Source organism: Anser anser (assembly GCF_964211835.1).
Source record: "Anser anser genome assembly, chromosome: 7".
Lineage (NCBI taxonomy): Eukaryota > Metazoa > Chordata > Aves > Anseriformes > Anatidae > Anser > Anser anser.
In genome coordinates, this window is record NC_139727.1 from 21,155,723 (window position 1) to 21,175,876 (window position 20,154).

The following is a 20,154-nucleotide window of genomic DNA, read 5'->3' on the forward strand; positions in this document are numbered from 1 at the left end:
GTAGTTGACTTCCCTTCAAAACCAAAAATGCACCCCTTCTTCTCTGCCCACATTTCATCTTCTCTGCCTAGCCATGCTGGAGCACCAGATGTTCTCAGGAGCATGTCTCACTTGCAGGGTGTTGTCTAGTTCTTAGGCTTTTGCAGCACTTCTTTCAGCAGCTGCATAAAAGCTGAGGAATCTTGCTGCATGTCACACAGTGAGGTAGAATACAAGAGCCTGGAGCCAAAGGAGACAGACAAGGACACGGAGTAGTAATGCCATTGTAGCTGGGTAGAGCTGATCTTTTCAACATGCTTGGGGCTCATCAAAGACCTTTCCTCTGCTCTGTTGAGGCATTTGGAGTAGCAGAGCTAATTGCTCAGTGAAACTTAAAGCTTTTCAAAGATGGCAGCTCATGCGTGCTCCATTCAGTATGACTTGATACTGAATTCTTGTGATGAATACAGGTTTTCTGGCCTTGGTTAGCCTTTACTACTCACATGGTACAGTAAACTTTATCATGCTAAGGTTAATCTGTTTGCTTTTGATTCAAATGTAAGAACATTTTAAAATAAGAAATAATGCACTTCCAGTTTGTAATTATGAGAATGTTGTCTTCAGCTCCTGATAACTGGCACAGAGCAGTTCAACCAAAAGCCAAAGAAAGGAATACAGTTTCTGCAAGAGAAGAACCTTCTTGCCACCCCCATTGACAACAATGAGGTGGCCAGGTGGCTACGGGAAAACCCTCGCCTGGACAAGAAGATGATTGGGGAATTTGTGAGTGACCGTAAGAACATAGACTTGCTGGAAAGCTTTGTTGGGTGAGTGTCTTTCCATATCCCTCTAATCACAAAGGGGTGAAAGCTGAGAGTTCAGTGATAAATTAAAATGCAGTGCAACAGTAGTTGGGATCTGTATCACTTGGCTCTCTGTGCATCAGTATGCCTTAATTATAGAATGATTCTATGCATCTCTTGCAAATGGATAGCACCTTAGATGAATATGATAGCGTGATACCCAAACTTCTTTCAGTAGGGGCCAGTCTCTGTGAAGACTGCAGAGATAATTATGTAATTAATAACTTGTATAATTATCAGTGGTTCTTTGTTGTTTTGCATATTCATGGTCTTTTTCTTTGTTCCTCACCCTTCCCTCTTTACTGTTTGTTCTCTGTGACATCTGGCATTCCAATGCTGAACCAAACAGGACTGTAGTCAGTAAGCTTATCCTACCTTTTCCATTGCGTTTATTTCTCATTGCAATTCATTCTTCTTGCAGGACTTTCAGCTTCCAGGGTTTAAGGCTGGATGAAGCTTTACGACTTTATCTAGAGGCCTTCAGGTTACCAGGAGAGGCACCCGTAATCCAGAGACTGTTGGAAGCATTCACAGAACATTGGAGGGTGTGTACTTGGTGGGCAGAAAGCTCAAACACCGTGTTGGACATGACAGATCAAACTGCCTGTAGAAGCTTACTGTGTCCTGCAGGCAGCAGCTGTTGTTTTGTAGGAGATAGCAGTGGCATGTAGATTTCCAGGGTGCTTTTTGGAAGCTAGAGCCAGAGCCTCGGGTTTTTTGTTTGGTCCGGAGATGATTCAGTACTGTGGGTGGGAAGACGGTTCTCTTGGTCACTGATACATCCTTGTTAATGTAGGACTGATTTGTGTATATATTTGCCTTTCAGAAATCGAATGGGTCCCCATTTGCTAATAGTGATGCCTGCTTTGCCCTGGCCTATGCAGTTATTATGCTGAACACTGACCAGCACAACCATAATGTTCGCAAGCAGAACGTCCCAATGACTCTGGAGGTGGGTATTGGCAGTGTAGGCACCTGACTTCTCTTGTTTTGATAGCTATGCAGTATCTGTTTTATCTCAATGGCATTCTCTTTTTTTTTTTTTTCCTGGCATTCATGACTCATATGCAATAAGCTGGTGTGCAGCACTGAGGTTGAGTACAGTTGGAGAGGAAGGCTGGGGGTGAAGGACAGTCTGAAGAAATGCTAAGCTTAGCAGACAACATGCCAATTTAGTCAAGGTGCCTCTTTATTTTAACATACTGTATCCTAAGACATAGGTAAGAATGAGAAGATTGTTGAACTGCTGGGGGCTTTGAGAGAGGTCAAGTCCTTTGAGTGTCAGTGCACTGGTACAGACCTGTCATTCTGATGTCCAGCCTCAGCTAAGCATGTGTTCTGTTTGCTCACACTGAAAGAATAGAGATAGGACGGGCTGGTGCATACTTCAGTGCCACTAAGAATAGCATTTTGTCTTTGAACTTTGAGGCTGCATGTTGAAGAGCTGCTACTGATCCCATGGAAAGCAAGTGGAGAACTGAATGCAGCCAAGCAGTTCAAGGTGGAGATACTAGGAGAGTTATATTGGTGTTACTTTTTTTCACCACAGGAGTTTCGGAAGAACCTGAAAGGTGTGAATGGAGGCAAAGACTTTGAACAGGACATATTGGAAGACATGTACCATGCCATCAAGTAAGAATCAACCTGTCATCTCCTTGTATGCAGAGAGCAAACTAGAGTTGTTTGGTCTGTGAGAACTCCAGAGAGCTCTGAAAGGAGGCTCACTGATGATGTTTGCTTCAAACCACCTTCCAGCTCCATATGGGGCTGGAGTAACAAGCCTGTCATAGTAATTGCAGTGGATTTGTATCTTTGGATTCCTGCCATGGTATTTTAATCCACAGAGCTTTAGCTAATGTTAAAAAAATACATCTTATACCAATATGGAAAAGAATGTCTGAGCACAAGTGAAATGCTTTATCTAAGAAGCCTCTGTCCTCCCGGCCAGGCCTTTAGGATTCTTCAGAACTTCTTATGCAGTGCCAGAGCTAGCAATTCATCCCAAGGACAGTATTGTTGCTATGACATAACATATTCAGGTCTCAGTTTAATATTTCATTTCAAAAGCTTTTGAGGTTTTCATATGAAGTTGCTGTGTGCACCCAATCTCTTCTGCCACCCCAGAAGTTTTTGGCACTCTCCCAGTAATTGGGGAGAACTTTTGGTGGCCGAGGCCCTTTTGGGCGTGGACTAGCTGTGGGTGGGGAGTTTCAGCAGTAGCTCAGAAATCTGCCTTATCAGTAAATCCAGACACTGCCGACTTGAAGCTGAGAGGATTACATTTCTGAGGAGACAAGATGTGACTCTGAATCTCAGCTGGTTTCAGTCTGCAGTTGCAGGCAGTGGCTCATGCTGGAAGCAGGGCAGTGTGCTTGACTTCCCTTTTGAGCCCACTTCAGGAAGGTGGGAATGCTGCCTGTACTGAATATCTAGAAATTCTTCGAGACATGACTCAAGCTTTCAAACAGAGCTCTAGTTTTGATTAGTGTCTCCCCGAGGGTGTTCTTAATGTCTTTTTAGTAGTACCCTGAGAATTTTCTTCTTATCTTTCAGTGATGTAGTGCCTCTCTTCCAGTCTATTCCTATCTATCCTCCCTTCACCGGATACTTTAACTTTTTCAGTATGTTTGATGGCTAAAACAATTGATACCTCATTTCAGAATTGCTCCATCTCAAAGAGATTGCCACAGTGTCATAGTTGAGACTGGGGGACAGTTTGTTTTCTTGTATTTATTATCAGGGGGCGGGGAACAGGCTGTAATCTGTACATAATAATACATTTGAATATTTGCATTATTCTTATACATAGATACTCATGCTTATTCTTGACTGCAATGGTATAACAGTTTTTTATCTGATAATAATGAGATGTGCTGAGTGCTCTAAGGGGGTGGGGGTGAAGCTGTGCTAGTGTGCTGTCCAAAGTTTTCCATCATTTAACTCTAGTATATATTGTATTTTCCACCTGTAGTATTAGGTAGCTGCTGGTTCAGTAGTGTCCTTACACAGTAGTTACTAAGTGCTCCTGGGAGACACTGCACTTTATATCAAAGGTATTGGAGAGAGGGGCAAGGGAAGCAGGCAGGCCTCAGAAAATAGAATGTTTCAGGAGCTGGCAAAATCACTCCAGAGTAGGTATCACTTAGCTTTGGGACCATGTAGCAAAAGGCACTGTGTAAATGTTAGGTTTGGCTCAGAATTAAAAATTCAACCTTTCTGCCTGCCTTCCTTGTAGAAATGATGAGATAGTGATGCCAGAAGAACAGACGGGCCTGGTGAAGGAAAACTATATCTGGAATGTCCTGCTACATCGTGGTGCCACTGATGAGGGAATATTTCTCCATGTGCCTCCTGGAAGCTATGATCATGATCTCTTTACCATGACATGGGGGCCAACCATTGCAGCACTTTCTTATGTTTTTGACAAGAGCTTAGAAGAAACAATCATCCAGAAGGCTATCTCTGGTTTCAGGTAACTCTTGCATTCATGAAACCCAGAACAGTTAGTGCGACCATTGTCTCACATCTGCCTGCTAGGCAGGTCACAGTGAATACCATCTGTTACGAGCAATTGAAGAGCTTTTTATTGTGACCTACACTCTTAGTTTTCTAGCATTTGTATTGATTCATCCCATCTCTGCCTTTCTTGGTGCCACTCACTGTTTGGTTTGACTGCTGTGTTACAATAAATGAAAGTGCTTTGGGGTATGTATTTTTAAATTCCAGTGTAATTACATTTGAAAGACTTGCTGATATAGCTGTAGTGCTTAGAAGTGAGCAGAAAATATCACTCCTACTTTGCACCGTGATGCTGACAAAATCCTTGTATATTGGTAAAACCTGCGTATGAGGCCATAGCCATGGCTGGATAAGATGGGGAACCTTTTTTTTTTTCCTCTTTTCTTCTTTTGTATCTTTTTAATTTCCCAGATGATCAGTATTTTAAAATCTTGCTATCTGTGAGAAACTGTTTTGTAATGATCTCTGATGGTGCTTGCATTCAGACCAAACCATGCCTTAAGTGCAGCTTTAAAGCTCTGTTAACATGCTACTGTAGCCATGATCTCTTGGAAACTAAACCTTCAACACTACTGCAAATGTCAGCAACTTTTTATGTCAAGACATGAAATTAGGTGTATTGGCTCAGCTGCAGCTGGTACGTCTGTTTGGACTTTCTTCTTGAAAGTGATCCTTGCATGATCACAGACAAATATCAGGATTCCAGGATCTGAGGATGATTGTGATTATCTGATGGTTAAGAGTAGATTTTATACGTGAGTAGACTTTATACATTTATATTGTGAGTATGTGGAGAGGAGGGTCTAAAACATCGACAAAGAGGCTATCTGATTTGCTGTCCTGTAGAGAGACTTCTCTCTGCCAAGCTATTACATTCTCTTCTGTTTTCTTCTTCTTCCTCCAGGAAATGTGCAATGATTTCTGCTCACTATGGCCTTAGTGATGTTTTTGACAATCTCATAATTTCTCTCTGCAAGTTTACAGCCCTCAGCAGCGAGGTAAGTTGCAAGGAGGGGAAAGAAGTATGGCTTTTAGTATATTGGAGCTCTCTTCCTCAACAGGCTTCAGACTGTTTTTTGATAGATAGTGTGTGGGAACCATGCTTTGTGCTAAGAAGATGACAGCAATTCTTTTCTAAGGTCAGAACTTGCAAAGAAACCCACAGCATTGTTCTGAGAACCTGTGCAAGATCCACAGTGAGCAGAATAGAACTGCAAAATCACCACCACCACCACCACACACACCACAAAAAAAATAAAAATAAAGGCAGGGTCTGGAAGAAGATCGCTCAAGACAAAAAGCATGGGTCTAAAATGACCAAGACAAGTGATCTTTGAAATCCCTTAAAGGGATATCTGAAAAAGAACAGTCCTACAGATTAGTTCAGTTAATGGAATTAGGCTGTTCTAAAATCATACATTCTTTTTATTGGGAAATTGTGTTGTCTGGCCTGGCTGTTTTATATCCCTTGCATCTTGGCGTTGGTAGCAGTGAAAGAGTACTAGACTGACGATTAGAAGACAAAAAAAAAAAAAGCCTGAGCAGTGGGGTTGCTTTAGATCCCCCCTTCCTCTGCAGCTCACAACAGTAGAGATGCAATACTTAATCCTCTCCAAGCATACCAAACCTTGAGACTACCAACAGATAACACAAGCAGAGGAATGTCTGCCATTAAACAACTGTTTGACGCAGATTCGTACAGTAGAAGCAACTACACCAAGCCTTCAGAGGCACCAGCTATTGCCAGCTGCATCCCATCTAGTTGGGAGACTGGAATCTAGAGCAGTCCTGGGTCTGTGTAAATTAAGAAAGTATGTCTTTTGGTGATGTTGTAGAATCAGGGAATTCTGGATTTGAAGAGAGCTGGGAGTTCTTATCTTTGGCTAGATTCCAACTACACCAATTACTTTCTGCTGCCCTAAATTCCTGTAGGGCTTGGAGACAGTAGTGGAATATGACAACTGAACAAATATTTGAGAGAGAGTCTGGTGGAAGGGGAAAAGGAGGGGCCGTCTTCAGGGGTTGAGGAGACAAAACAAAAAGCAACCATTAGAAAGCAAGAGAAGAACAGCAAAGTGTCACTTAGCTGCTAGTCCTTCCTGGGACAGATCGCCCTGGTGATCAGGTATCCTCTCTGAGCACCGCAATTACTATGCATGTTTGGTTGAAAGAAGAGGAATAGAAAGGAATATGGAGGGGATTAACTTGGCAGTAACTAGTGGTAAGAGTAACTTTGTAAGTCAGTAGCAGTTTTGGCCATAGTTTGCACCTCTAATGATAACGATTGCCTCCAGGGGAGTGATGATAATTTTTGTAGAAGGCTTTGATCCTGGAATGAGTTCCTATAGCCCAATAAATTAAAGTTAGTGAGTTTTCAGCAAGCGCTTTCAAAATGCTCAGTATCATTGCTGTTCTTGAAGAGCTTGTGTCTGAGTGCCCCTGTGATTCAGCTTGTGTCAGGTAAGCCACCTTGTCTTTGTTTTTGTGCAAAGCAAATGTAAGCTGAGGAGTTAGTTATCCACAGCCCTGTACAAAGAATTGTTGTCTTTTCTGTAGCCAAATCTGAACAGTCTGCCCTAATTTCTGTTGAAAAAGAAACATCTCTTGCCGACTACCACCCCCTCTTCTTTCCTGCAGTCTATTGAGAACCTGCCGACTGTTTTTGGAAGTAATCCCAAGGCCCATATTGCAGCAAAGACTGTGTTTCATTTGGCCCATCGCCACGGTGACATTCTGCGGGAGGGCTGGAAAAACATCATGGAGGCCATGCTTCAGCTTTTCCGAGCAGAACTGCTGCCCAAGGCCATGGTGGAGGTAATAATAGCCAGCTCGTGGGTAATTGAAGACCCAGGGAGTGGGAAGCTGGCTTTTCATAGAACCAGTTCAGAGAGGAGGAAATCTCTCTTGCAAAGGCCTGGGTTTGGTAAAGCGTGTGCTGAGCCTTCAAATCGTGTAATGTTCAAGTTACATGCAGGCTCCAGCTTGTTTCACAGTGTTTCATTTTTTCTAATTTTATCTTTTGTGGTATTTGAGAAATTCCAGTATTTGTTTTACTTGACCAAATTTTGAATGTTGTATGGAAGAGGGGACGCACTGTAGGCATGAAGTATTCAAGTACAGCATTTGCGTTGCCAGATGGGGGAGACAAGTCATTGTACAGGTAGGGGTTGAAGAGCTGAGGCTGTTTGAGTGTGGTGAGTTGGCTGAGGATGGTGAGTGTGGTGTTACGTCATCAAGTGGAACATTACAGGGGTAACAAAAACAGGCTACAAAGAAGTAGACGACTGAATGTATACATCTTTTGGCCTGTCTTCCAGGTCGAAGATTTTGTGGATCCCAATGGCAAAATCTATCTGCAACGTGAGGAGACACCATCTAACCGGTGAGTGGTGCAGGTAGCTCAGGCAGTCATCTTTTTGTTTTCTCCCTCAATGCTGGAGGAATAATACTGCATGATTTTTTGTTTTGTTTTCTCACTGATGCTGGTGTCTTCCAATTTGCAGTGGTGAATCTACAGTGCTGAGTTTTGTTAGTTGGCTCACCCTTAGTGGGACGGAGCAATCTGGTATGAGAGGGCCATCAACGGAGACACAGGAGGCAAAACGAGCAGCTCTTGAATGCATAAAGGTAATGTACAGGCTATAAAAGAACGAGCTTTTGTTTGTGGTGACAATGCAGTGTGGATAACAGGCAACAGAAGCATTAAATATGCATGCTTCTGGGCAATATGGCAGGTTCCAGAGGACTTGGAAATTACAAGAAACTACAGAGGAGTGTAATTGTATTGCCAGCTAAAGGGTCTTATGTGCTGTGCTGTACAAACGTGCTAACATGAAAATAGGAACAGTTTCACACAAGGAACTGGGATCTGCCCTTGGCGTCTTAATCTGATAATTAAGTACAAATGTATAAACTCTCATATAACTAATCTTTTCCAAGACAGTCTGAAAGCATATGTTGCCAACAAAATCTGAGTTGGGGGGTTGATCAATCTGTAGGCAGAGGCTTCTTTTTAAGAGGCAAAGAGTTATGTGTTAAAATATGTCTAGCACAGATCAGGTCTGTTAGGGTAATTGCTGTTCAAGTAGTGAGCTAGCTGGCAGCAGTTTTCCTTCAGGTAATTGTGTTGAAGTCACTCTCAATACCTATTGTGGGAGCAAGTTGTGGTTTTGGAGGATCTGTTTGTATGTCTTCCACGTTGTCTAGACTTACCATCCTCTTTTCTATCTTTTGCAGCAATGTGATCCTGAGAAGTTGATCACAGAAAGCAAATTCCTCCAACTTGAATCCCTCCAGGAGCTGATGAAGGTGAGAAAGATACTGGGCAAAGGACTGGACTGGTGGTGGAGCAAGTATGCTGTGAGCGATCATGGATGTGTGCTCTGTACTCACGTAGCTCCTCTGTCCTCAGAGGATGTCTTGAGCCTATTTTGGATATGAAACCAGCCATTAGTTTGGTTTTTACGTGTAACTTCTGTGCAGGCAGACACAATTTCTTTAGCAGCAGAGGGAGACATTAAATTGTGGAATGCATTTTGAAAGCCTTTAGAAGATTACGGGAAGTGTTTGAAAGTATTTGTAGCTCTGTGTAGGAACTGAAACTGTAGACTGTGCTTTTTCACACCTTTTCTGGTGTGCCGTGTGCTTAATGAGAACATTGTAAAATGCCAGTTTAGAGACAAGAGTTGATCAGAAATACTTGACTGTGTGCCCTTAGGTAGAGTGAAACCTGGCTGTGGTGGGAGATGTAACAAGGCTGGGCTCCCTAGCCTTTGGGCTGGACAAGCTCATCTCCCTGGGCGAGGATGGTAGTAACTGGTAGTAACTCCTCAGGTTGTTGTGGAGTTTGAGACCACTCCAGGGTGTGGAACAAATGTGCCAGCTGCTCACTGGAAGCCTTTTGATGTGTAGCAGAGAAACCACTTCCAACAGCAAATAGCACAGTGCAAGCCCTGCAGCGGTGCTGTGTAGGCTAGCAGTGTGTGCTCCCTGATTCTATGGCTCCTTAATGTGCAAGTGTCTTCTGCAGGCTGCTGTGATGGCAGTTCACTAGCTTCATCAATAGGATCCATGACACTACTGGGACTGGTCCTAAAACAGAGGAAAGATTTATTTATCAAGGCTTTCTTCAGAGGTTCAGAGAATAGGTATTGAGTTTCAAAATAAAAATGACAAACAAGTAAAACCCAAAGAACGGTACTTAAAACAGCTTAAGTGGAACTTCTTGCTTGGATTGCACAAAGACCAGTATGTTGCTGGCCCACGTGGGGAAGTAGTGGCTGAGTTTTCATGTGCCATCTCAGAACATTTTGTTCTTACTGTTATTATGTCAGGAATTCTCCCTTTGTAGGCAAGTTGGTGGCTTGAGAGGAACACCTCCAGTATTTGTAGTCATTCCTGCATATGTCTACCTTTTCTGTGCTTCACATACACTTAGCAAGAAGCTGCTGGCTTTCAGAATTCTTCCCCATCTGGGAGACTTTGTCAGAATTTAACATTCTTTAAATTCGTATTACATCTTGCCTAATAAAATAGGATTTCCCATATACTTAGCTTGACCCCTGACCTCCAATGCATTTTTGATGGGCTGTGCATGACCTCCCCAGATACTGGAGTGCTGTTTTGTCCAGACTTGAAGCATTCTGTTAGTCCTCACTGGTCCTCCTGTTTTGAGGAGCTGCGAGTCACAAATGTTTCTTGGCTTTTCTAGGCTCTAATCTCTGTGACTCCTGATGAGGAGACATATGACGAAGAGGATGCTGCCTTCTGCTTGGAGATGCTTCTGAGAATTGTGCTAGAGAATAGGTATGACCTTGAAATACATTCAGATTCACTGTAAATGTCCCTGCTTTACTGCAGCTGCTGCCTGGGTCTAGGGAATGAGTTCCTTATGTGCTTGATTTGCCAACTGAAGCAGCATGTGGCTGTAATTTCAGGGCTTAGCAATTCTATCCTAGCATATGCAAACGTAGGTACTATTCACCCATGAATTACTGCTTGATATCCTGAGATATGGAGAACATAAACTGAACTCTGGAGGGAGAATTCTCCCACCTGATTGCTTTGAGAGTAATGAAGTAAATAAGAAACTTCACAGCTTTGTTGTTTCTCTGTGCTTGTTCTTATAGCTCTCTGCTGGAGCTTTTCATTAAAGTGATGAAGTAGCAGGTTGTGAGGAGTTCTGGGGGAAGAAATAGCTGGATCCTGCTTGTCTCATCTCCTTTCACCCTACCCTTTTCCTCTTCCTTGTTGTGGCTAGGGACCGTGTGACATGTGTCTGGCAAACTGTCCGAGACCACCTCTATCATCTCTGTGTCCATGCGATGGAGTTCTGCTTCTTGGTGGAGAGGGCAGTGGTGGGGCTGCTGAGGCTGGCAATTCGGCTCCTTCGTCGGGAAGAAATCAGTGCACAGGTAAGGGATTTTTTGAAGGTCAGTTGCTGTTTTTTTTTTTGTGGCTACACCTGGCAAAACAGGAAACCAGTCACTGTTGGATGGACACATATTTAGGCTGTCCGTGCTGCAGGTAACAACAAACAGCACTTGCAAGTAGCCCTAAATAAGTGAGGTGGACTTAGCTGGAGAAGGGAGTGTAAACAATAGGGTCTGTTGTTCTTTGTCTCCTTCTGTGGCTAGGTTCTCCTCTCATTACGTATCCTGCTCATGATGAAGCCAAATGTGTTGTGCAGAGTTAGCCATGAGGTTGCCTACGGCCTCCATGAACTGCTGAAAACCAACGCTGCCAACATTCACTCTGGGGATGACTGGTACACGCTCTTCACCCTCCTGGAGTGTATTGGGTCTGGGGTGAAGCCACCTGCAGCCCTGCAGGTTACAGCAAGGGCAGATAACGACACAGGTAAGACAGGCCAGCTTTTGCTAGGAAATCTGATGCCTGCCTGCCAGATAAGCAGCTGCTTCCTCAGGCTTTTCAATTAGCAAAGGGGACTGCAAGAAAACAAAGCTGATATTAAACTACATTAGGAAGATTAAAGACCAGCACCTGCTGTTCACTCCTACCCATGGTCTGTCCCTGTCTATACTCTGCCATCTCTTCATGCTCAGAGCAGCAGTCCAGGTGCTAGTCCCTGGGGGAGCAGTGGGAGGAAAACTGATAGTGGTTGTAGCAGCCCTAGAAGGTCTTTGCTCTGCCCCAAGGAACGTTTGCTGGTGCTTGTGGTCTGGTGCCATGGCTAATACAGACTTAATCTCTCATCTGGGTGTGTAATGTATACCCAGCTGTTGTTCCTGTTTTGTGGGACTGATTCCATTCTGTCCCTTCTTTTAAGGATCTCGTAAACGGAATTGTTATTTAAACTTCTATTTCCAAATCCATTTGTGTTCATAGTGCCTGAGTCATGCCCGCAAGACCAACCCAATGTTCCCCTCTTCTCTCGACTGTGCTAGAAGACTGTCTTTTCAGCAAACTGTTCCCGTTCCACTTCAGCCAGCTGGCAGTGTATTTCAGGCTGACAGCTTCAGACTTTTAAAGCAAACATCAAAAAAAGGACTTTCCTAGAAGACTTTGTTTTCCTCACTGCTTTTTCTAGAACTTCATTGCTAAGTCCTGATGCATTATGCTAAATCGCTTGGGAAAAACTGATCTTACAAAATCCCTGTGGCCTTTGCCTTCTGGGGCTAATACTAGGTTGTTTTCTCCCACCTCTTTTTTACTGCTTCTGTCTTTGCTGCTTGAGCAAACTACTTGACTGTGACACCTTGCAAATCAAAGCATTTACCTCCTGAAAGTGTCTGGTATGTTGTGTTCACAGCAAGTCTTTCTCTGTGCTGGTAGGTTTCTAGATAATGTTGAATGATCAAGAACATATTTTTTTTTCTTAAAATAACGTTTATGTCAATGCCTTAAATTTGGCCCTTGCAAGGATTTCTGTGCTTTGGACACGTGAAATTTAAAGTTATCCTGAAGTTCAGAGCAGTTATATCTGACAGGTGTGGAACATGCTTAAGAGGATTGTTGTCTGTAAGAAATACTTCACCCATATTAGCGTGGAGCTGTCTGACTGACCTCAGAGGCCCCATGTGAGTCGTGTCATTCTGCGTTGCACTTTTGGAGTTGCTTTGGCTGAACCTAGCACCTCCAGTAGTTCTTAAAACGTGTGGCACATCTGATTCTCCTCCCAGGCCCAAAGCATCAGACTCTGCCCTTTTAAATCCAGGGTCAAGTTGATAAGCAACTTAGTGGAGGATGGGGAGTCCCCTTCCTCTGAAGGGGAAAGCCAGGTGTACCTGCAGGGAGGAAACATTGCCCAAGATCTGTTTCCTGTTGTCTCCTGTGCATGTTCCTGTCACAGTTGTTCTTTCCCAGGAGAAGAGCCCTGGCCCAGATTCTTCCAGGGCCCACGGGTGGTTGTAGGCTGATGGTGATCTGGATTGCTTCTCCCTTACCCGCAGCTGCTCTTCCAAGTTCATTCTCTTAAAACCCATACCTTTTGTCTTCAAGGTGCACAGTCGGACAGTGAGGTCTCCTCCTCCTATCATCCAAACGACATGAGCCTGGATCGTGGCTACACTTCTGACTCAGAGGTGTACACAGACCATGGGAAGCCAGGGAAGATGCATCGCTCAGTGACAGATGTGGATATGATGAACAGTGGCTGGCTAGTGGTGAGTAACCAAGGGGCTTCTGGTGCCTTAAGAAGACTGATTTTGGCGTGGTTTTGAGAAGAGCGTGTGGCAGAGAGAGAAGGAGTAAGACAGTAGAAAGTACAAATAAGGGGAGTGGAGTGTAAAGGGAGGATGGGGAGGAGATGCAGCCACAGCAGAAAGCTAGCAGGCAAATGTGGATGAAAGGGAAAAGGGTGCTACAGAAATGACATTACCTGTTCATTTCAGAAGAAAGGCCCTTTTGGCAAGTGTGCTTATTACACTAACCTTTCCTACTACCCTCTTGCTGTACCCTGCAGGTGGGGAAAGATGACATTGACACCTCCAAACCCAGTGCTGGGCTCAACAGGCTGGGGCCATCTCCTCTTGTCAACCAGTACAGCCTGACTGTGGGGCTGGATCTGGGCCCGCATGACACAAAATCTCTCATGAAGTGCGTGGAGTCTCTGTCTTTCATCGTGCGAGATGCTGCCCATGTGACACCCGAGAACTTCGAGCTCTGTGTCAAAACCATCCGCATCTTTGTGGAGGCGAGCTTGAATGGGGGTAAGGTGGCCTTTGATTTGATTTGAGGTGGCCAGGCAGCGTGAAGGGAAGTGTGAAGTACTTTTGGGGAGTGAGTCCTCAGCCCCCAGAATATGTTCCGCTGTGAGAAAAGTTTCCTGGCTCCTGCTGACAGCAGGGAGCATATTCTTATCCGTCACTGGGGTATAGGGGAGACCTGCGGCTAATGTGAAGGTAGCAGTATCAGCAGGAGTCGTGACTTCCTGTTGTTGCGTAATGCTGTTCCTGAAGGGCACTGGGAACCTCTTGAAGTGGGTAGCTGTCATTTCACAGGACAGAACCCTCCACTGGGGATATCAAAAGGTGGCTGCTGCATGCACGGAACAGCAGAACCTTTTGTGGTGGAGTGTGTATATGGTATGTTGCCACCTTTCACTTTTTAGGCTACAAGTCCCAGGAGAAGAGGGGAAAGAGCCACAGGCACGATAGTAAATCCAGTCGGTTAAAAAAAAAGCCAAAGGAGAGCTCCACACGACGATCACGGGCCTTGAGCCAGCACCAGGCCCACACACACAGTGATGAGGACGAGGATGAGAGCATCCCTGCCAGCTACCACACTGTGTCTTTACAGGTTAGTCAGGACGTAAGTATAGCAAGGATTTCCTCCTCTCCTTTCCCATACTCAGGGCCTTGTTAAGGAGTCACTGGGATGCTTCAGGAGGGGAAGGGAGGATGCATCCTGGGTTAGTGGACACTGAATAGCAAAAGGTAGGTCTGGTGGCAGTGTGTAGTTCTGCAGTGAGAGGGGAAGACTGCAGTTTGGACAGGCAAAAGCAGAAGAGCAATGGAAAGCCAGGAGGGTGGGTGCCTGGAACTGAGTCACTGTAGAAGGTACGATAAATGTGGATCAAGGGCATTTGGAGACGTGAGGTTTATGTGGGAGATAGTGTGGAGTCTGACAGGGCACGTGAGCTTGTGGAGAGAGGAGAGCCCACGAAAAGGAGATCCTCTTAGCATTGATTCAGGGAAGAGTAGAGACCAGGTTTGATTGAAGAATTTAAGTACCGTGTGTTATTTAATGTGATGCTTGACTTGCAGCTCCTGGACCTCATGCACACCTTGCACACGCGAGCGGCTACCATCTACAGCTCCTGGGCAGAGGAGCAACGCCATCTAGAGACTGCAGGGAGGAAAATCGAAGCAGATTCCCGAACACTGTGGTCCAACTGCTGGTGTCCTTTGCTACAGGGTAAAGTCATCCCCTTGTGATGAGAGTGAGCAAAGAGACTTCCAATATAAGGCAGCACTCAGGACATTTGAGGAGCCAGGAGTTAACTGCAGAAAGCAGGCAGAGGCTGTTTTTAGGGTCTGCTGTAATTGGATTAAGAACTTGGGTCAGATTCAGGAAGGTATCTTTAGCATGAGTTAGCTGCCAGCTTACTTCTAGACCTGACAGTAGATTCCAAGTCTGTGACCTGGAACAAGTATAATCCCTCCCCCTGCCCCAGAGTGTTTGGTCTTCATTAACCTTTTCACCTTAGGCTGGGGGAGTGGGAATGAGATACTTTCTCTGTGGGCTCTACACTGGATCCTTCTCTCGCAGGTATTGCCTGGCTGTGCTGTGATGCCCGACGTCAGGTACGGATGCAGGCACTCACTTATTTGCAGCGGGCCCTCCTGGTACATGACCTGCAGGCCTTGGATGCCCTGGAGTGGGAGTCCTGCTTCAACAAGGTAACCTCCTGGCTGGGTTGGGCATGCAGGCAGGACAGTGTTGTCATGAAGAGCAGAGCTCTGTAGGATTGGCAGAATGGTGTCGTACTTCATCACCGTCTTGTTGAGCAGTCTGTTCACTGTAATAGACAAGTCTTTCCCTACTTTGCTCCTGTGAAAAGTTCCTACTGGCTTAGGCTTCTGATAGAGCCTCTTGGAAATCAGTCCACACACTTCATAGAATCACAGAATTATAGAATAGTTGGGGTTGGAAGGGATCCTAAAGATCATCTAATTGCACCCCCTCTGCCATGGATGGGGACACCTTCCACTAGATCGTGTTGCTCAAAGCCCTGTTCAACCTGACCGTGAACACCTCCAGGGATGGGGCATCCACAGCTTCTTTGGGCAACCTGTTCCAGTTCCTCACCATCTTCATAGTAAAGAATTTCTTCCTTATATCAAATCTAAATCTACCCTCTTTTAGTTTAAAGCCATTATTCGTCCTATCACTACAGTCCCTGATAAAGAGCCCCCCCCCTCCAGATTTCCTGTGGGCCCCCTTTAGGCATTAGAAAGATGTTATAAGGTCTCCCTGGAGCCTTCTCTTCTCCAGGCTGAAGTTTCCATCTCTCACTGCTTCTCCCACGCTCTTTGTCTATAAACCAGTCCCAAAAGTCAGCTCCTTCTTTGAGGTTGCTTGTGAAAATCTCATCAGTCGTTTTTCAACTAAAAAATGTCAGTATCTGTCCAACAGGTGCTGTTTCCTCTGCTAACCAAGCTCCTCGAGAACATCAGCCCGGCTGATGTTGGTGGGATGGAAGAGACTAGGATGAGAGCCTCAACGCTGCTCTCCAAGGTGAGCTTGCTTCTACTGTCTGAAAGGTCAGGGGAGACCATGTGCATCAAGAGGACCAAATTGTTTGCTTCTCAGCATCTCTGACCTGGATGGGTGGTGTTTTGCTAGTCTGACAGTCTTTAGTGCTGAGTTTCTCCACCACCTTCTCCTGTTGGGACTTGCCCTCTTTCCAGAACAGTCTCCATGACTCTGGAAAAGCTGTCAGGAAGGAGTTTGTGACTTTATGAACAATGAAGTATTTCAGCTCAACATTAGTTGAAGGCAGTCTGTTCCAGTGGTGGAATGATGCATGTCAAAAGTGTAAGCCAGAAGGGCTGGAAGAGGTGGTGATTTAGACTTGAGCAGTGGTCTCAGGCATCACAGTCAAGACCTACTCCTCTGCTTATGCAGCTCAGAAAGGAGGCCCCTGGTATCCATGGGCTTGGCCTGTGCGTGCTCCTGGCCTACGACAAGGAGAGGGAGTTCTGAATTTGCACAATAAGCTTGTCAAGCCCTGAGCAGCAGCCCTGATACTGCTTGGTGATAGTAGTTGTGTTCTTTTCTAGGTGTTCCTACAGCATCTTTCCCCGTTGCTCTCACTGACCACTTTTGCTGCCCTGTGGCTGACAATCCTGGACTTCATGGACAAATACATGCATGCTGGCTCCAGCGACTTACTGGTAAGGTGCTGAAAGTGATGCTGCAGTGCTTTGAGCAACCATTCATGGTCTTTAACCTTTTAAGGCTTTTTCAGCCTTTTAACCCTTCCAAAACCATTTTGGTCCATGGTGTTTCCCTTTGGCCTGTTTCCAGTGTGGCCCATCAGCTGTTTTGGGCCTCTGTTCATTGCTGTATGTCCCATCTCTGTGTCCTGACGAGTGTCTCTGATTACAGCTGGAGGCCATCCCAGAATCTCTGAAGAATATGCTGCTTGTAATGGATACGGCTGGGATATTCCACAGTGCTGACTCACGGACGGGATACTCGGATCTCTGGGAGATCACCTGGGAGAGGATTGACTGCTTCTTACCGAGGCTTCGAGATGAGCTCTTCAAACAGACCGTCATCCAAGGTACAAGGGGATGAGAAACGTTAAAAGACAGGTCTTGGGCCCAGCGCTTGCACCTCGTTGAACCTAGCTGCCCTAGTGCCTGGATGGTGCTGAGATGATAGGGGCAGAGCTTGGCATGAGGAGGGCAAACGGAGGGTAGGCAAAAGGAAGGAGCAGACTGGCGTGTGGTCTCACTCTGTGTTTGTTTTCCTAGATCCTGTCCCCAGCATGCCAATGGAGCAACACCCTCAGAAATCAATAGCATCTGCCCTGCCCCCTTCTCCTGTGGGGGATGTGAGGTCAGCCACCCATGCAGGACCTTTGGAGAAGCCCTGTGAAATGGGTGCCACTGGTGAGTCCATGCATTTGTTTTTCCTTGCTTTGGCGTGAACTAGAGTAGCCAGTTGTCTTGTGCTGCTGATCCTGCTTCTAAATGGATTGGTTGCGGCCTTCTTGCTGAGGTTACTGGGGGCAGAGGCTGGGGCAGAATGCCTGTGATTGGCACCTGCTTCTCAAGGGCCCTTTATGAAGGCACGTGGATGGGGAAAGTCCGAAAAGGTCCTTGAGCTGACCCTTAGCCTGGCTTGGCTTTGCTTTGTCAAGGCCCCCTGTGTAAGGCTATGTTTTTGTCTCTTCCTTTTTTCAGAGTCTGAGAGAGCCACTGCACCTGCATCACCCACCATCAGCACCTCTGCCTCTCCTTCTTTCACAGCATCAGCTCCAGCCAAGGCAAGCCCCGTTGCAGACGTACCTCCTACAACAGCACAGCCACCACTCATCCTGCAGCCCCTTGCCTCCCCCCTGCAGGTTGGGGTGCCACCTATGACTCTGCCAATCATTCTCAATCCAGCCCTAATAGAAGCCACCTCTCCTGTTCCTCTCTTAGCTACTCCACGGCCCACTGACCCCATGACAACCTCTGAAGTCAATTAGCTTGAGGGTGTGCAAGAACTGTCCGCTGAGGAAGCTCTGGGTAGAGGATGCTGGCCAAACGTTCTCTGGTAGCGAGCATGTTTGTTTTAGAAGATGATGCTAACCTGAGCAGAAGGGCAGCTGCTGCAGTCCCCGGAGCACATCACATTTGTTCCCTTCTTGTGGCAACTGCCCCAAAACCCCTGACTGCAGCCTTCTTGGTGTCCAGTTCCACTGACCAGTTCCTTCCTGCCTTCACAATCTCAGGGACCAGGCAACACCCCCACCCAGCAGCCTGGGACCAAGCTGCCACCACGTCATCTGGCGAAGAGGGAAAAATCCTTGATGTAACACCAGAGAGGGGCAGCGCTATGAGACCGCCTCTCAGATGGTTCAGTCCAGTCCCTGGACAGTTCCCCAGCTGTTCCCTACCTTTCCTGCCCACGCTTCTGGTCGCACTGCTTTATTTGGGCTCTGGGCATGCCTGGGCTCAGCAGGTTGAGAATTTTGCCTAGATGATTGCTTGCAGCGTAGTTCCCAGCTTGCGATGTAGGGCTTCTTGTCTGCTGTAGCCACATGCTTTCCTTCTGCAGCGTGGATCACAGCAATCCCCTAACCAGGTAGGGAGCAGGGCAGCCTGGTAGGCACAGCACTGTCTTCCCCACCTCGTCCTGCAAACATAATCAGGCTTTCTGGATGGAGGGAGCAAATTCAGAGGGCCCTGCCTAGTTAAGCAGATGAGAGGGAAAGGCAGAGCCCTGTGAGCTGAGAGCAGAGCACTGTGGCCATCTCTCAAACAGCGTTTGGGGAGCTTCTCCCCTTGGGGTGCACAGCAGTGCTGTGTTTTCTACCACTTGCTGCGTTGGCCTCTTAGTGTCCAGCCCCAGGGCTGTCCCCTCCTCTTCAGCTGGAGAAGGCGCTGGGATCTGTGGCACCTGCTGGTAGAGGAGCAGCTTTCTCTTGGAAGCTCCTGCCAAGATTGTACCCTTCTGCATCTTCTGGTTGTCAGGTGCCCGCCTCCTTCTCCACCTAGGGTGTTCCTGCAACTGAAGTCAGCACACAGTCCCTGGTAGTCATTCCCGTGCTTCTGCCATGCCGCAGGGGTGTCCTGCTCTTCCGTCGCCTCGTGCCCAATGCAGAGCTGGCTGCTTGGCAAGCACTGCATCTCAGTTCTTCCTCCTCTAAATTGGTTGGCTAAATTCTCAGTAATACCAGCTTCAGAAATCCCACTGGTGACTGGGAGGGGCGTGGGCGCTGACTCCAACCCAGCGTGTGCTGTACTGAGAGGAACCTAAGGTTGGGGTGGCAGTACAGCCAGTGTACATATGGAGTAAATGGCTTACGAATCCAATGGACTTTTTACAGTGTAATAAATACATCCTGTAAATGAACGTTCCAGTGTTGCGCTCCTTTCCTGTTGCGGTTCTGTGGCCCAGAGCTCTGGGAAGAGTGGAGAGTTTAATTTTTACGGTGCTGTGCCCTTCTGCCCTGGCTCAATGCACCAATGCTTCCAGCAGCGTGCTCCGTCCATGGGACTTGCTCTGACCGCTGGGCGGCTCAGCCGGGAGGCTGCGGTGGAGGCTGGGGCCGCCCAGAGTGGGGCAGGAATGGTTCCACCAAGGTCAAGGCAGAGCTGTAACAACTAAGGCTGCTCTTGCTTTCGTGGCAGCACACTGGTGTCAGCTGTAAGATCTCCGGTGTAATGGTGCGTGCTCATGCACAGCCAGGACTGAGGACAGAAATGAGGGCTGAAGAGCAGATGCCCTGCGGCATCTCGGCACGCAGCCAGAACACAGACCTCGGTGGCAGTGTGGCTCACTTCAAGGAAAGAAGCCTTTTCCCTCTGATGAGGAAGAAATCCTTATTTCCACTGACATGACTCTGACTTGGTGAGGGCATGAGATTCTGGAGCCTTCCAGCGCTATTCCTTGTCATGGATGTGGGCAGCCACAGGTACTTCCATCCTGATGTTTTCTGCTCTGTTGTGGCAAGATCCACACAGCGTCTTTAGAGCTGTGCGAGGCACTGATGCCTTCCCTATCGGAAGGATTCCAGAGGATTCCTGTGGGCTTAATAAGGAGTTTAAAAACTTCTGAGTTTGTTTGAATTTCGTGGTCAAAGGTCTAAATATTGCGTAATGGAAATGCGATA

General features: G+C 46.5%; 1 protein-coding gene across 4 annotated transcripts in view; it reads left to right on the forward strand.

Annotated features, from left to right (window-relative positions):
- The window catches only part of GBF1 (golgi brefeldin A resistant guanine nucleotide exchange factor 1), a 102,510-nt gene extending 83,116 nt beyond the window's left edge, over positions 1-19,394 (forward strand). For 3 of the 4 annotated variants that reach the window (XM_083844965.1, XM_083844962.1, XM_083844964.1), the window contains 23 exons: positions 604-806; positions 1,264-1,387; positions 1,669-1,794; positions 2,392-2,474; positions 4,078-4,314; positions 5,266-5,359; positions 6,999-7,175; positions 7,679-7,743; positions 7,865-7,988; positions 8,598-8,669; positions 10,072-10,166; positions 10,621-10,774; positions 10,997-11,219; positions 12,822-12,985; positions 13,285-13,531; positions 13,933-14,132; positions 14,588-14,738; positions 15,093-15,223; positions 15,960-16,061; positions 16,607-16,720; positions 16,935-17,112; positions 17,306-17,443; positions 17,738-19,394. In XM_083844965.1, the coding sequence (XP_083701091.1) occupies positions 604-806; positions 1,264-1,387; positions 1,669-1,794; positions 2,392-2,474; positions 4,078-4,314; positions 5,266-5,359; positions 6,999-7,175; positions 7,679-7,743; positions 7,865-7,988; positions 8,598-8,669; positions 10,072-10,166; positions 10,621-10,774; positions 10,997-11,219; positions 12,822-12,985; positions 13,285-13,531; positions 13,933-14,132; positions 14,588-14,738; positions 15,093-15,223; positions 15,960-16,061; positions 16,607-16,720; positions 16,935-17,112; positions 17,306-17,443; positions 17,738-18,024 (3,489 nt within the window). In that variant the 3' untranslated portion in view covers positions 18,025-19,394. The remainder of the gene's footprint in view (positions 1-603; positions 807-1,263; positions 1,388-1,668; positions 1,795-2,391; positions 2,475-4,077; positions 4,315-5,265; positions 5,360-6,998; positions 7,176-7,678; positions 7,744-7,864; positions 7,989-8,597; positions 8,670-10,071; positions 10,167-10,620; positions 10,775-10,996; positions 11,220-12,821; positions 12,986-13,284; positions 13,532-13,932; positions 14,133-14,587; positions 14,739-15,092; positions 15,224-15,959; positions 16,062-16,606; positions 16,721-16,934; positions 17,113-17,305; positions 17,444-17,737) is intronic. The other variant, XM_083844963.1, reaches the window with a different exon arrangement.
- Positions 19,395-20,154: the final 760 nt, after the last annotated feature.